We start from the raw sequence: 16,068 nt of genomic DNA, 5'->3' as shown, positions 1-16,068 counted from the left end.
GTTGTCCATTGGGTTGTCCATTGGGTCGACCATCGATTTGACCATTGGGTTGTCCATTGGGTTGACCATTGGGTTGTCCATTGGGTTGTCCATTCGGTCGACCATTGGGTTGTCCATTGGGTTGACCATTGAGTTGACCATCGATTTGTCCATTGAGTTGCCCATTGGGTTGACCATTGGGTTGTCCATTGGGTTTTCCATTGGGTTTTCCATTGGGTCGACCATTGTTTTGTCCATCGAGTTGTCCATTGGGTCGACCATTGTTTTGTCCATCGGGTTGTCCATTGGGTTGTCCATTGGTTGTCCATTGGGTTGACCATTGAGTTGTCCATTGAGTTGACCATTGGGTTTACCATTGAGTTTACCATTGGGTTGTCCATCGGGTCAACCATCGGGTTGACCATTGGGTCGACCATCGATTTCTCCATTGGGTCGACCATTGGGTTGTCCATTGTGTTGTCCATTGGATTGTCCATTGGGTTCTCCATTGGGTCAACCATTGGGTCGACCATCGAGTTGTCCATTGCGTTCTCCATTGGGTTGTCCATTGGGTTGACCATTGGGTTGTCCATTGGGTTGACCATTGGGTCGACCATCGATTTCTCCATTGGGTCGACCATTGGGTTGTCCATTGGGTTGTCCATTAGGTTGACCATCGGGTTGCCCATCGAGTTGTCCATTGAGCTGGCCATTGAGTTGACCATTGGGTGGTCCATTGGGTTGTCCATTGGGTTGTCCATAGGGTTGTCCATTGAGTTGTCCATTGGGATGACCATTGGGTCAACCATCGATTTGTCCATTGCGTTGTCCATTGAGTTGTCCATTGGGTCGACCATTGGGTTGTCCATTGGGTTTTCCATTGGGTCAACCATTGCTTTATCCATTGGGTTGACCATTGGGTTGTCCATTGGTTTGACCATTGCATTGACCATTCGGTTGTCCATTGAGTTGACCATTGGGTTGACCATTGGGTCGACCATTGGGTTGACCATTGAGTTCACCATTGGGTTTTCCATTGGGTTTTCCATTTGGTCGACCATTGGGTTGACCATCGATTTGTCCATTGAGTCGTCCATTGGGTTGTCCATTGGGTTGACCATTGGGTTGACTTTTGGGTCAACCATCAGGTTGACCATGGAGTTGACCCTTGTGTTGACCATTGGCTCACCAACCCCCTTCCACCCCCTCAGATCTGCCTTCTGGAGTGCGAAGGCCGCGCCGTGCCGCGCGCCACATGGGAGCTCTGTGCCGCCTCCTCCCGCCCGGCGCCGCGCCCGCGCCGCATCCCCTCCCCCGTGTGGCCACCGGGCGACTCCACACCATCCACCCACACCTCAGAAGACGACCTCCAAGCCGATGAGGACATTTCCCGACGGCCGTCGGCGCCGCCGTCGTCGAAGGAAGTGCAGAAACGCTACGGCGGCTTCATCGGCGTCCGCAAGTCGGCGCGGAAGTGGAACAACCAGAAGAGGTTCAGCCAGTTCCTGCGGCAGTACCTCGGCATGGCGCCGCGCTCCAGTGAGTACGGCGGCCGCCACGGTGACGCCGATGACATCTGAGCGGGTTCCTCGAGGTGACGTCACCGCCGTTGTTGTCCCGCGGGCGCCGTCGCCGAGAGAAAGCGATCGGAGAGAAAAATAAAGCACGGCGCGGAAATGGCGGCGCCGGGAGAGGGAGGGACGGCACCGGGATGGTGGTGGGCAGATCTGGGGCACCTTCGGGGGCATCTTTGGGGGCATCTTTGGGGTCACCTTCATGGTCGCCTTCGGGGTCACCTTCAAAGTTGCCTTTGGGGTCACCTTCGTGGTCACCTTTGGGGCATCTTCGGGGGCAAACTTGTGGTCACCTTTCAGGTCACCTTTGGGGGCATCTTTGAGGGCACCTTTGGGGGCATCTTTGGAGTCATCTTTGAGGTCACCCTTGGAGTCACCTTGGGGACACCTTCAGGGTCACCCTTGGGGTCACCCCAGGGGTCAGCTTTGGGGTAACTCTCATGGTCACCCCTGGGGGCACCTTTGAGGGCATCTTTGGGGTCACCCTTGGGGTCACCTTTGGGGTCACCCTTGTGGTCACCTTTGGGGTCACCTTTGAGGGCATCTTTGGGGGCATCTTTGGGGGCACCTTCAGGGAGAACCCTGTGGTCACCTTTGGGGGCATCTTTGGGGTCACCTTTGATGGCATCTTTGGTGTCACCCTCATGGTCACCCCAGGGATCACCCTTGTGGTCACCTGTGAAGTCATCCTTGGTGTCACCCTCATGGTCACCCTTGGGGGCACCTTTGGGGGCATCTTTGAGGTCACCTTTGAAGTCACCTTTAAGGTCACCTTTGGGGGCATCTTTGAGGTCACCTTTGGGGTCACCTTTGGGGTCATCTTTGAGGGCATCTTTGGGGTCACCTTTGGGGTCACCTTTGGGGGCATCTTTGAAGTCACCTTTGAAGTCACCTTTGAGGTCACCTTTGGGGGCATCTTTGATGGCATTTTTGGGGTCATCCTCATGGTCACCTTTGGGGTCACCTTCAAAGTTGCCTTTGGGGTCACCTTCGTGGTCACCTTCGGGGACAACCCTGTGGTCACCTTTGATGGCATCTTTGGGGTCACCCTTGGGGTCACCCCAGGGATCAACTTAGGGGTCACCTTTGGGGGCATCTTTGGGGGCATCTCTGGGGGCAACATTGAGTCACCTTCGTGGTCACCTTTGGGGGCATCTTTGGTGTCACCCTTGGAGTCACCCTTGTGGTCACCCTTGTGGGCACCTTCAGGGTCACCTTTGGGGACACTTTGGGGCTGTCTTTGGGGTCACCCTTGGGGTCACCTTCAAAGTTGCCTTTGGGGTCACCCTTATGGTCATCTTTGGGGTCACCTTTGAGGGCAACTTTGGGGTCACCTTTGATGGCATCTTTGGTGTCACCCTCATGGTCACTCTTGGGGTCACCTTTGGGGGCAACTTTGGGGTCACCCTTGGGGTCACCTGTGAGGTCACCTGCGGGGTCACCCTCATGGTCACCCATGTGGTCACCTTCAGGGTCACCTTTGGGGTCACCTTTGGGGTCACTCTCATGGTCACCTTTGGGGTCACCCTTGGGGTCACCCTCATGGTCGCCCACATGGTCACCCTTGGGGTCACCTCCAAAGTTGCCTTTGGGGTCACCTTCGTGGTCACCCCTGGGGTCACCTTTGGGGGCATCTTTGAGGTCACCTGTGAGGTCACCCTCATGGTTACCCTTGTGAGCACCTTCAGGGTCACCTTTAGGGGCACTTTGGGGTTGTCCTTGGGGTCACCCTTGGGGTCACCCTTGGGGTCACCTTCAAAGTTGCCTTTGGGGTCACCCTTACGGTCAGCTTTGGGGTCACCCTTGTGGTCGCCCTTGTGGTCACTTTTTGGGGTCACCTTGGGGGCACCTTCAAGGTCACCCTTGGGGTCACCTGTGAAGTCACCCTTGGGGTCACCCTCATGGTCACCCTTGTGGGCATCTTTGGGGGTAGCTTTGATGGCATCTTTGGGGTCACCTTTGAAGTCACCTTTGAGGTCACCTTTGGGGGCATCTTTGGGGACACCTTTGAGGTCACCTTTGGGGTCACTCTCATGGTCACCTTTGAGGTCACCTTTGGGGGCATCTTTGGGGGCACCTTTGAGGTCACCTTTGATGGCATCTTTGGGGTCACCTTCATGGTCGCCTTTGGGGTCACCTTCAAAGTTGCCTTTGGGGTCACCTTCGTGGTCACCTTTGGGGCATCTTCAGGGACAAACTTGTGGTCACCTTTGGGGTCACCTTTGAGGGCACCTTTGGGGTCACCCTTGTGGACACCTTTGGGGTCAACTTTTAGGGTCACCTTTGGGGTCACCTTCAAGGTCACCCTCGTGGTCACCTTTGGGTCACTTTGGTGCCACCTTTGGGTCACTTTGGTGCCACCTTTGGGTCACTTTGGTGCCACCTTTGGGTCACTTTGGGTCACTTTGGGGTCACCTTTGGGTCACTTTGGTGCCACCTTTGGGTCACTTTGGGGCCACTTTGGTGCCACCTTTGGGTCACTTTGGTGCCACCTTTGGGTCACTTTGGGTCACTTTGGGGTCACCTTTGGGCCTCTTTGGTGTCACCTTTGGGGTCACTTTGGTGTCACCTTTGGGTCACTTTGGTGCCACCTTTGGGTCACTTTGGTACCACCTTTGGGTCACTTTTGGGTCACTTTGGTGTCACTTTCGTGTCACTTTGGTGCCACCTTTGGGTCACTTTTTTGTCACCTTTGGGTCACTTTGGTGTCACCTTTGGGTCACTTTTGGGTCACTTTGGTGCCACCTTTGGGTCACTTTTTTGGTCACTTTGGTGCCACCTTTGGGTCACTTTTGGGTCCTCTTTTGGTCACTTTCGGGTCACCTTTTGGTCACTTTGGTGTCACCTTTGGGTCACTTTTGGTGTCACTTTGGTGCCACCCTTGGTCACTTCCGGGTCACTTTGGTGTCACCTTTGGGTCACTTCGGTGTCACCTTTGGGGTCACTTTTGTGTCACTTTGGTGTCACCTTTGGGTCACTTTGGTGTCACTTTGGGTCACCTTTGGGTCACTTTGGTGTCACTTTGGGTCACCTTTGGGTCACTTTGGTGTCACTTTGGTGTCACCTTTGGGTCACTTTGGTGCCACCTTTGGGTCACTTTGGTGTCACTTTGGGTCACCTTTGGGTCACTTTGGTGTCACTTTGGGTCACCTTTGGGTCACTTTGGTGTCACTTTGGTGCCACCTTTGGTGTCACCTTTGGGTCACTTTGGTGTCACTTTTGGGGTCACTTTGGGGTCACTTTTGTGTCACCTTTGGGTCACTTTGGTGCCACCCTTTGGTCACTTTGGTGCCACCTTTGGGTCACTTTGGTGTCACTTTGGGTCACCTTTGGGTCACTTTGGTGTCACTTTGGGTCACCTTTGGGTCACTTTGGTGTCACTTTGGTGCCACCTTTGGTGTCACCTTTGGGTCACTTTGGTGTCACTTTTGGGGTCACTTTGGGGTCACTTTTGTGTCACCTTTGGGTCACTTTGGTGCCACCCTTTGGTCACTTTGGTGCCACCTTTGGGTCACTTTGGTGTCACTTTGGGTCACTTTGGTGTCACTTTGGTGTCACCTTTGGGTCACTTTGGTGTCACCTTTGTGTCACCTTTTGGTCACTTTGGTGTCACCTTTGGGTCACTTTGGTGCCACCTTTGGGTCACTTTGGTGCCACCTTTGGGTCACTTTGGGGTCACTTTGGTGCCACCTTTGGGTCACTTTGGGGTCACTTTGGTGCCACCTTTGGGTCACTTTGGTGTCACCTTTGGGTCACTTTGGTGCCACCTTTGTGTCACCTTTGGGCCACTTTGGTGTCACCTTTGGGTCACTTTGGGGTCACCTTTGGGTCACTTTGGTGTCACCTTTGGGTCACCTTTGTGTCACTTTCGTGTCACTTTGGTGTCACCTTTGGGTCACTTTGGGGTCACTTTTTGGTGCCACCTTTGGGGTCACCTTTTGGTCACTTTTGTGTCACTTTTGTGTCACCTTTGGGTCACTTTGGTGTCACCTTTTGTGTCACCTTTGGGTCACTTTGGTGTCACCTTTGGTGTCACCTGTGGGTCACTTTGGTGTCACCTGTGGGTCACTTTGGTGTCACCTTTGGGTCACTTTGGGGTCACCTTTGGGTCACTTTGGGGTCACTTTGGTGCCACCTTTGGGTCACTTTGGTGCCACCTTTGGGTCACTTTGGGGTCACTTTGGGTCACCTTTGTGTCACCTTTGGGTCACTTTGGTGTCACCTTTGGGTCACTTTGGTGCCACCTTTGGGTCACTTTGGTGTCACTTTGGGTCACCTTTGGGTCACTTTGGTGTCACTTTGGGTCACCTTTGGGTCACTTTGGTGTCACTTTGGTGCCACCTTTGGTGTCACCTTTGGGTCACTTTGGTGTCACTTTTGGGGTCACTTTGGGGTCACTTTTGTGTCACCTTTGGGTCACTTTGGTGCCACCCTTTGGTCACTTTGGTGCCACCTTTGGGTCACTTTGGTGTCACTTTGGGTCACCTTTGGGTCACTTTGGTGTCACTTTGGGTCACCTTTGGGTCACTTTGGTGTCACTTTGGTGCCACCTTTGGTGTCACCTTTGGGTCACTTTGGTGTCACTTTTGGGGTCACTTTGGGGTCACTTTTGTGTCACCTTTGGGTCACTTTGGTGCCACCCTTTGGTCACTTTGGTGCCACCTTTGGGTCACTTTGGTGTCACTTTGGGTCACTTTGGTGTCACTTTGGTGTCACCTTTGGGTCACTTTGGTGTCACCTTTGTGTCACCTTTTGGTCACTTTGGTGTCACCTTTGGGTCACTTTGGTGCCACCTTTGGGTCACTTTGGTGCCACCTTTGGGTCACTTTGGGGTCACTTTGGTGCCACCTTTGGGTCACTTTGGGGTCACTTTGGTGCCACCTTTGGGTCACTTTGGTGTCACCTTTGGGTCACTTTGGTGCCACCTTTGTGTCACCTTTGGGCCACTTTGGTGTCACCTTTGGGTCACTTTGGGGTCACCTTTGGGTCACTTTGGTGTCACCTTTGGGTCACCTTTGTGTCACTTTCGTGTCACTTTGGTGTCACCTTTGGGTCACTTTGGGGTCACTTTTTGGTGCCACCTTTGGGGTCACCTTTTGGTCACTTTTGTGTCACTTTTGTGTCACCTTTGGGTCACTTTGGTGTCACCTTTTGTGTCACCTTTGGGTCACTTTGGTGTCACCTTTGGTGTCACCTGTGGGTCACTTTGGTGTCACCTGTGGGTCACTTTGGTGTCACCTTTGGGTCACTTTGGGGTCACCTTTGGGTCACTTTGGGGTCACTTTGGTGCCACCTTTGGGTCACTTTGGTGCCACCTTTGGGTCACTTTGGGGTCACTTTGGTGCCACTTTGTGTCACTTTGGTGCCACCTTTGGGGTCACTTTTGGGTCACTTTGGTGTCACCTTTGGGTCACTTTGGGGTCACCTTTGGGTCACCTTTGTGTCACCTTTGGGTCACCTTTGTGTCACTTTGGGGTCACCTTTGGGTCACTTTGGTGCCACCTTTTGGTCACTTTCGTGTCAACTTTGGGTCACCTTTGGGTCACTTTGGTGTCACTTTTGGGTCACCTTTGGGTCACTTTTGGTGCCACCCTTTTGTCCCTTGGGATCACTTTTGTGTCACCTTTGGGTCACTTTGGTGCCACCTTTGGGTCAACTTTGTGTCACCTTAGGTCACTTTTGGGTCCCTTTTGGTGTCACTTTTGGGTCACTTTGGGGTCACTTTGTGTCACTTTGGTGTCACCTTTGGGTCACTTTGGTGCCACCTTTGGGTCACTTTGGGGTCACCTTTGGTGCCACCTTTGGGTCACTTTGGTGCCACCTTTGGGTCACTTTGGTGCCACCTTTGGGTCACCTCTGGGTCACTTTGGTGTCACCTTTGGGTCACTTTGGGGTCACTTTGGTGCCACCTTTGGGTCACTTTGGTGCCACCTTTGGGTCACTTTGGTGCCACCTTTGGGTCACTTTGGGGTCACATTTTGGTCACTTTGGGGTCACCTTTGGGGTCACTTTGGGGTCACTTTGGGGTCACTTTGGTGTCACTTTTGTGTCACCTTTGGGTCACTTTGGTGCCACCTTTGGGTCACTTTGGTGTCACCTTTGGGTCACTTTTGTGTCACCTTTGTGTCACTTTGGGGTCACCTTTGGGTCACTTTTGTGTCACCTTTGGGTCACTTTGGTGTCACTTTGCCACGTCCGGTCGGGTTTGGTTCCCCCAAATTCAAAAATTTTGGGAAAAAAAATAATCAAAAATTCCAAAGAAAATCGGGAAATTTTTAATTTTTAAAAAATTTAATTAATAAAAAATAATTAAAAAAATTTAATTTTTAGTTTTTATAGAATAAAATCTAAAAGGATTTAAATTCCCAAGAGAATTTGGAAATAAAGAGGAAAATCCAATTAAAATTTAAATTTTTTGGGGTGAAAATGAAATAAAAATTAGAATTTCATGGCAGAAAAATCAAATAAAAATTAGAATTTCGTTTTAATATAATAATTTAATTTATTTAATGTAAATAAGTTCAAGAGGATTAAAAAGAGGGAGGAGAAATGAAAAATATTTTAAAAAAAGAGATTAAAAATGAAATTTTTTTTGAGGAAATTTTGGAAATATTTCAGAGGAAAAAATCGGTTAAAAAGAGGAAAAATGAAATTATTTTTTAAAAATTAAAAAGAAATTGAATAAATGAAAGAAAAGAAATGAAAGAATAAAAAAATTAAAAAATAAAAAGAAAGGAAATTAAATTAAAAGAAAATAAATAAATTCAATTAAGAGGAAAAAGTTAAAAGAAAATAAATCAAATAAATAAAATAAAAAAAAATTTAATTTAATTTGAAAATTGAATTAAATTTTAGAAATTAAATTAAACTAAAAAACAAAAATTAATAAAGAGAAAAATTAAAATTATATTTAAATAGTTAATATTTAATAAAATAAAAATTAAATCAATATCGAGAAATGAAAAGAAAAATAAATTCAAATATAAAAGAAATGAAAATAAATAAAATAAAGTAAAAAGAAAGGAAATTAAATTAAAAGAAAATAAGTAAAACAAACAAAAATAAATTAAATTAAAAGAAAAGTTAATAAAAGAAATAAAAAGAAAATAATTGAAATAACAAAAATCTATAAATAGAAAATAAAGAAAAATAAAAATATAGGAAAATGAAAATAAATAAAAATGAAAATATAGGAAAATGAAAATAAAGAAAAATGAAAATAAAGAAAAATTAAAATAAAGAAAAATTAAAATAAATTAAAATGAAAAAATATAGAAATTATATAAGAAGAAAATAAAATAAATTAAAATAAAATAAAAAGAAATTAAATGTAAATAAAATAAAAATAAATAAATTCAAATAAAAGACTGAAAATAAAAACAGCAAAATAAAGAAAAATGGAAATAAAACAAAATTAAAATTAAATAAATGAAAATAAAAAGAAAATGTCAGGAGCCATTCCCGAGGAGATCCCCAAAATTCCCAAATAATTCCCAAAATTCCCAAATAATTCCCAAAATTCCCAAAGAATTCACAAATAATTCCCAAAATTCCCAAAAAATTCCCAAATAATTCCCCAAACATTCCCAAATAAATCCCAAATAATTTACAAATAATCCCCAAATAATTCCCAAAATTTCAAAAAAATTTCCAAAAATTCCCAAAAAATTCCCAAAAAATTCCCAAGTAATTCACAAACAATTCCCAAATAATTCCCAGATAATTCCCAAAATTCCCAAAAAATTCCCAAAAAATTCCCAAATAATTCGCAAATAATTAAAAAAATTCCCAAAAAATTCCCAAATAATTCCTAAAAAATTTCCAAAATTTGCAAATAATTCTCAAATAATTTCGAAAATTCAAAAAAAATTCCCAAAAAATCCCGAAATACTTCCCAAAAAATTCCCCAAAAATTCCCAAATAATTCGCAAATAATTCTCAAATAATTCCCAAAAAATTCCCCAAAAATTCCTAAATAATTCGCAAACAATTCCCAAATAATTCCCAAAATTCCCAAATAATTTGCAAATAATTCGCAAATTCCCAAATAATTCCTAAATATTTCTGAATAATTCCCAAATAATTCCAAAATATTTCTGAATAATTCTTAAATAATCCCGAAATAATTCCCAAAATTCCCAAATAATTCCCAAATAATTCCCAAATAATTCCCAAATACTTCCCAAATAATTCCCAAATAATTCCCAAAATTCCGAAATAATCCCAAATAATTCCCCAAATTCCCAAATAATTCCCAAAATCCCCAAATTATTCCCCAAATTCCCAAGTAATTCCCCAAATTCCCATTTTGGCTGTTGCTGCCCCCCCGTTTCTGATTTTTGGGAATTTTCCGATTTTGTCACTTTTTCACCCAAACTGAACCAAACCCGCCCGGACCCGCTGCCGCTTTTTACATTTTCCCTTTTTTTCCCCCTTTTTTTCACTTTTATTTCCATTTTATTCCCATTTTTTTCACTTTTATTCCCATTTTATTTCCATTTTTCTCCCATTTTATTTCCTTTTTATTCCCATTTTTTTCACTTTTATTTCCATTTTATTTCCATTTTCCCCCTTTTATTATTTCCCTTTTTTCCCTTTTATTTCCCTTTTTTCCCTTTTATTTCCTTTCTATTTCCCTTTTATTTCCCTTTTATTATTTCCCTTTTATTTCCATTTTATTTCCATTTTTTCACTTTTATTTCCATTTTTTTCCCATTTTTCCCTTTTATTATTTCCCTTTTATTCCCATTTTTTCACTTCTATTTCCATTTTATTTCCATTTTTCCCCTTTTATTATATCCATTTTATTTCCCTTTTTTTATTTCCCTTTTATTTCCCTTTTATTATTTCCATTTTGTTTCCATTTTTTTCTTTTATTATTCCCCTTTTATTTCCCTTTTTCCCTTTTATTCTTTCCCTTTTATTCCCCTTTTATTCCCCTTTTCCCTATTTTATTTCCATTTTATTTCCCCTTTTATTCCCATTTATTCCCCTTTTATTATTTCCATTTTATTTCTTTTTATTTCCCTTTTCCCATTTCCTTTTTATTCCCCTTCTATTTCCCTTTTATTGCCATTTTATTTCCCTTTTATTTCCATTTTATTCCCATTTTATTTCCCCCTTATATATTTCCATTTTTTTTCCCTTTAATTCCCATTTTTAACATTTATTCCCATTTCATTTTCCCCCCCTTTTTTCGCCTTCTATTTCCCTTTTATTCCCTTTATTTCCATTTTATTTCCCCTTTTCCCCCCTTTTATTTCCCTTTTATTCCCATTTGATTTCCATTTTATTTCCCTTTTATTATTTCCATTTTATTTCAATTTATTCCCCTTTTATTCCCCTTTTTTTCCACTTTTATTTCCATTTTATTCCCATTTTTTCACTTTTATTTCCATTATATTTCCCTTTTATTTCCCTTTTTTCTTTTTATTCCCGTTTTTTCCCTTTTATTTCCATTTTATTTCCATTTTATTTCCCTTTTTTCCCCTTTTATTTCCATTTTTCCCCTTTAATTATTTCCCTTTCATTTTCCTTTTATTCCCATTTAATTCCCATTTATTTTCCTTTTTCCCCCTTTTATTTCCTTTCTATTTCCCGTTTATTGCCTTTCTATTCCCATTTTTTCACTTTTATTTCCTTTTATTTCCCTTTTATTCCCATTTTTACCATTTATTCCCATTTCATTTTATTTCCTTTTTCCCCTTTAATTTCCCTTTTATTTCCTTTTTATTTCCCTTCTTTTCCCCTTTTATTTCCATTTTCTCCCCCTTTTATTCCCCTTTTATTTCCCCTTTATTTCCATTTTAAACATTTATTTCGCTTCTATTTCCCCTTTATTTCCATTTCCCCTCCTGTCATCTTATTTCCATTTAATTTCCATTTAATTTCCATTTAATTTCCATTTATTTCCCTTTTATTCCCCTTTTATTTCCCTTTTATTTCCCTTTTCCCCTTTTATTTTACAATTTCTTTATTTCCCCCATTATTTTATTTTTTTCTGAATTTCCCCCACACATTTTATATTTTACATTTTATATTTTATATTCTATATTTTATATTTTATATTCTATATTTTATATTTTACATTTTATATTTTATATTATTTTATATTTTTAAATTTTTATTTTCTATTTTATTTATTCCCCCTCCCCTTCCCCACCTTATTTTTTTTTAATTTCCCCCAGGTTATTTTGGTTTTTTTTTTCATCTTCCCCTCATTAGTTTGCCATTTTCCCCACACATTATTTTATATTTTATATTTTTTATTTCCCCCTTCCCTCCCCCACCTTATTTTGTACTTATTTTCCCCACATTATTTTATATTATTTTTATTTTCCCCCAAATTATTTTCTATTTTTTTAATTTTCCCCACATTATTTTATATTTTTTAATTTTTCACCAAATATTTTAATTTTTTAAAAATTTTTCACCCAAAAATTTAATGTTTTAAATTTTTTCACCCCATTAATTTCAATTTTTAAAAATTTTTAACCCAATAATTTAATTTTTTAAATTTCCCACCAATAATTTCAATTTTTAAAAATTTTCACCCAATAATTTCAAATTTTAAAAATTTGTAACCCAATATTTTAATTTTTTTAAATTTCCCCCAATCATTTAAATTTTTTTAAATTTTTCACCCCATTATTTTGATTTTATAAATTTTTCACCCCATTATTTTATATTATTGTTATTTTCCCCAAATTATTTAATTTTTTTATTTTCCCCCGCATTATTTTATATTTTTTAAATTTCCCCCTGCAATATTTTATTTTTTTTAATTTTTCACCCCAATAATTTTATTTTTTTAATTTTTCACCCAATATTTTAATTTTTAAAAAATTTTTCACCCAATAATTTAATTTTTTTTCATTTTTCACCCATTATTTTAATTTTTTTTAAAATTTCCCCTTCCCCCATTATTTTCTATTATTTTTATTTTTATTTGGTATTTTTCTTTCCCCCTTCCCTGCCGCACCTTTTTGTGTTTTATTTCTTTTCATTTTTCACCCCAATATTTTAATTTTTAAAAATTTTTAACCCAATAATTTGAATTTTTTTAATTTTTCACCCAATAATTAAAATTTTTTTTTAAATTTTCACCCCATTATTTAAATTTTTTTTCATTTTTCACCCAATAATTATAATTTTTAAAATTTTTCACTCAATAATTTATTTTTTTTTAAATTTCCCCCAATAATTTAAATTTTTTTAAATTTTCCACCCCAATAATTTATATATTTTTTAATTTTTCACTCCAATAATTTTAATTTTTTTAATTTTTCACCAAATAATTTTTTTATTTTTTATTTTTCACCCAATATTTTAATTTTTTTTGATTTCCCCCCAATAATTCCAATTGTTTTTTATTTTTCACCCAATATTTTATTTTTTTTTTTAATTTTCACCCAATATTTTTTTTTTTAATTTTCACCCAATAATTTAATTTTTTTTTAATTTTTCACCCAATAATTTAATTTTTTAAAAAATTTAACCCAATATTTTAATTTTTTTCAATTTTTCACCCAATAACTTAATTTTTTTAAATTATCCCCCAATAATTTAAATTTTTAAAAATTTTCCACCCCAATAATTTATATTTTTTAAATTTTTCACCCAGTAATTTTAATTTTTTTCCTAAATTTTCACCCCAGTATTTTAATTTTTTTTCATTTTTCACCTATTATTTCAAATTTTTTTTAAATTTCCCCTTTCCCCCATTTTTTTCTCCCATTATTTTATTTTTTATTTTCTATTTTTCTTTCCCCCTTCCCTCCCCGACCTTTTTGTGTTGTTTTTGTATTTTCCGCAGCGTTCCGGCACCGCCTCCAAGTGCGGCACCGCCAAAATTAACATTTCAACATTTCAACATTTCAACATTTCCGAATTTCCGAATTTCCGAATTTCCGAATTTCCGAATTTCCGAATTTCCGAATTTCCGAATTTCCGCCTCGGCCGACCCCAAAGTGCCGCTCCAAACGCCGAAAGCGCCAAAATCGACAAAAAAAATTAAAATAACACAAAGCGAAAAAAAGCAACAAAATATGAAAAAAAAGGGATAAAAAAGTGACAAAAAGTGATAAAAAAGTGACAAAAAAAGTGGCAAAAAAGTGACAAAAAAAGCGACCAAAAAGCGACAAAAAAAGTGACAAAAATTGCCAAAAAATCTTTGAAAAAAGGTCCAAAAATCGACAAAAAAAGTGACAAAAAAATCGCCAAAAAACTCCAAAAAAAGCTCCAAAAATTGAGAATAAAAGCGACAAAAATCTCAAAAAAAGTGCCAAAAATCTCCAAAGTGACAAAAATCGCCAAAAAATCTTCGAAAAAAGTGCCAAAAAAAATCGACAAAAATCTACAAAAAAGTGACAAAAATCTCCAAAAAATCTTTGAAAAAAGTGCCAAAAAAGCGCCAAAAATCTCCAAAAAAAGTGACAAAAAAAGCCAAAAAATTTTCAAAAAAGGCTCCAAAAATCGCCAAAGAAAGCGCCAAAAATCTCCAAAAAATGCGCTAAAAAAAGTGACAAAAATCTCCAAAAAAAGTGACAAAAATCGCCAAAAAAAGCGACAAAAAATCTCCAAAAAAAGCGACAAAAAACTCAAAAAAATCTTCAAAAAAAGCTCCAAAAATCTCCAAAAAAAGCGACAAAAAGTTCTAAAAAATCTTTGAAAAAATCGCCAAAAATCTCCAAACAAAGCGACAAAAATCTCCAAAAAAGTGCCAAAAAAATCGCCAAAAAGCGCCAAAAAAAGTGACAAAAAGTTCCAAAAAATCTCCAAAAAAACTCCAAAAAATCTTCGAAAAAAGCTCCAAAAATCGACAAAAAAAGCGACAAAAAAGCGAAAAAAAACTCCAAAAAAAGCTCCAAAAATCGAGAATAAAAGCGACAAAAATCTCCAAAAAAGTGCCAAAAAAAGCGACAAAAATCTCCAAAAAATGTGCCAAAAATCTCCAAAAAAAGCAACAAAAAATCTTCGAAAAAAGCGCCAAAAAAATCACCGAAAATCTCCAAAAAAAGTGATAAAAATCTCCAAAAAAAGCAACAAAAAATGCACCAAAAGAAGCGACAAAAATCTCCAAAAAAGCGACAAAAATCTCCAAAAAAAGCACCAAAAAATCTTCAAAAATCTCCAAAATATCTTCAAAAAAAGTCTCCAAAATCTCTGAAATCTCAAAAAAAAGCTCCAAAAAAAGCTCCAAAAAAGCTCAAAAAAAAGCGACAAAAATCTCAAAAAAATCTTCGAAAAAAGCACCAAAAAGAATCGCCAAAAAATCGCCAAAAATGCGCCAAAAATCTCCAAATAAATCTTCTAAAAAATCTTCGAAAAAAGCGCCAAAAAATCGCCAAAAATCTCCAAAAAATCGCCAAAAATCTCCAAAAGAAGCGACAAAAAAAGCTCCAAAAATCTCCAAAAAAAGCAACAAAAGTCTTTGAAAAAAGCGGCAAAAAAGCAACAAAAAATCTCTGAAAAATCTCCAAAATAATCTCCAAAGAAATCTCCGGAATCTCCAAAAATTTCCAAAAGCTCCAAAATTTCCGAAATGTCCAAAATTTCAAAAAGCTCCGAAAGCTCCGAAATCTCCAAAAAAATTCGCCAAAATATAAAAAAAAAAAATCTCTAAAGTTTCCAAAATCTCCAAAATTTGTAAAAATCTCCGGAAGCGCCAAAGTCGCCAGAAAATGGGAATTTTGGGCAAAAAAATGGGATTTTTGTGTTAAAAAATGGGATTTTGGGCAAAAAAAAAGCGGAATTTTTGTGTTAAAAAATGGGATTATTGGCAAAAAAAAATTTGGGGTTTTGGCCAAAAAATGGGATTTTTGTGTGAAAAAATGGGATTTTTATGTGAAAAAAATGGGAATTTTGACAAAAAATGGGATTTTTGTGTAAAAATTGTGATTTTTTGTCAAAGAAAAAAAAAAGAATTTTTGGCCCAAAAAATGGGATTTTTTTAGCAATAAATGGGATTTTTGTGTGGAAAAATTGGGGTTTTGGCCCAAAAAATTGGGATTTTTGTGTGAAAAAATGGGATTTTTGTATAAAAAAAGAAATTTTTTCAGGAAAAAATGGAATTATAAAAAAAAAAAAAAATTGAAATTTTTGCCCCTAAATTTGGAATTTTTTTCCTGAATAAAAAAGAAATTTTTTTTGCCAAAATCTTTGGAATTTTTACCCCCAAAATTCGTATTTTTTCCCCCAAAAAAGCAGAATTTTTTGCCGAAATCTTTGGAATTTTTGCCCCCAAAATTCGAAATTTTTTTCCCAAAAAAAGGAGAATTTTTCGCCAAAATATTTGGAATTTTTGCCCCCAAAATTCAAATTTTTTCCCCAAAAAAAAGCAGAATTTTTTTTTGAAATCTGTGAAATTTTTGCCAAAAAAGCCCCGAAGGAATTTTTGCCCAAAAAAAGGAGAATTTTGCCCCAAAAAAGGGAATTTTGGTGGATTTTGGGCCGTTGCGTCGGTGCCGTGCGGGACTGTAAATAGCCACAGGAATAAACCCAATTACGCTTTCTA

At 39.0% G+C, this 16,068-nt stretch overlaps 1 protein-coding gene across 4 annotated transcripts in view; it reads left to right on the top strand.

Moving 5' to 3' along the window:
* PNOC (prepronociceptin) overlaps positions 1-16,068 on the top strand; it is a 45,808-nt gene extending 29,740 nt beyond the window's left edge. The window contains exons 3-5 of one of the 4 annotated variants that reach the window (XR_012054782.1): positions 1,191-1,573; positions 13,369-13,423; positions 13,456-16,068. Coding sequence is in view for 3 of the 4 variants with exons in the window: in XM_072926247.1 (XP_072782348.1) it covers positions 1,191-1,518; positions 13,369-13,409 (369 nt within the window). In the remaining variant the exon portion in view is untranslated. Of the gene's footprint in view, positions 1-1,190; positions 1,574-13,368 lie in introns of all 4 variants that reach the window. The other 3 variants (XM_072926247.1, XM_072926246.1, XM_072926248.1) reach the window with 3 other exon arrangements.

The sequence above is a fragment of the Taeniopygia guttata genome, chromosome 3 (genome assembly GCF_048771995.1).
Source record: "Taeniopygia guttata chromosome 3, bTaeGut7.mat, whole genome shotgun sequence".
NCBI lineage: Eukaryota > Metazoa > Chordata > Aves > Passeriformes > Estrildidae > Taeniopygia > Taeniopygia guttata.
This window is presented reverse-complemented; position numbering and strand designations above follow the sequence as displayed.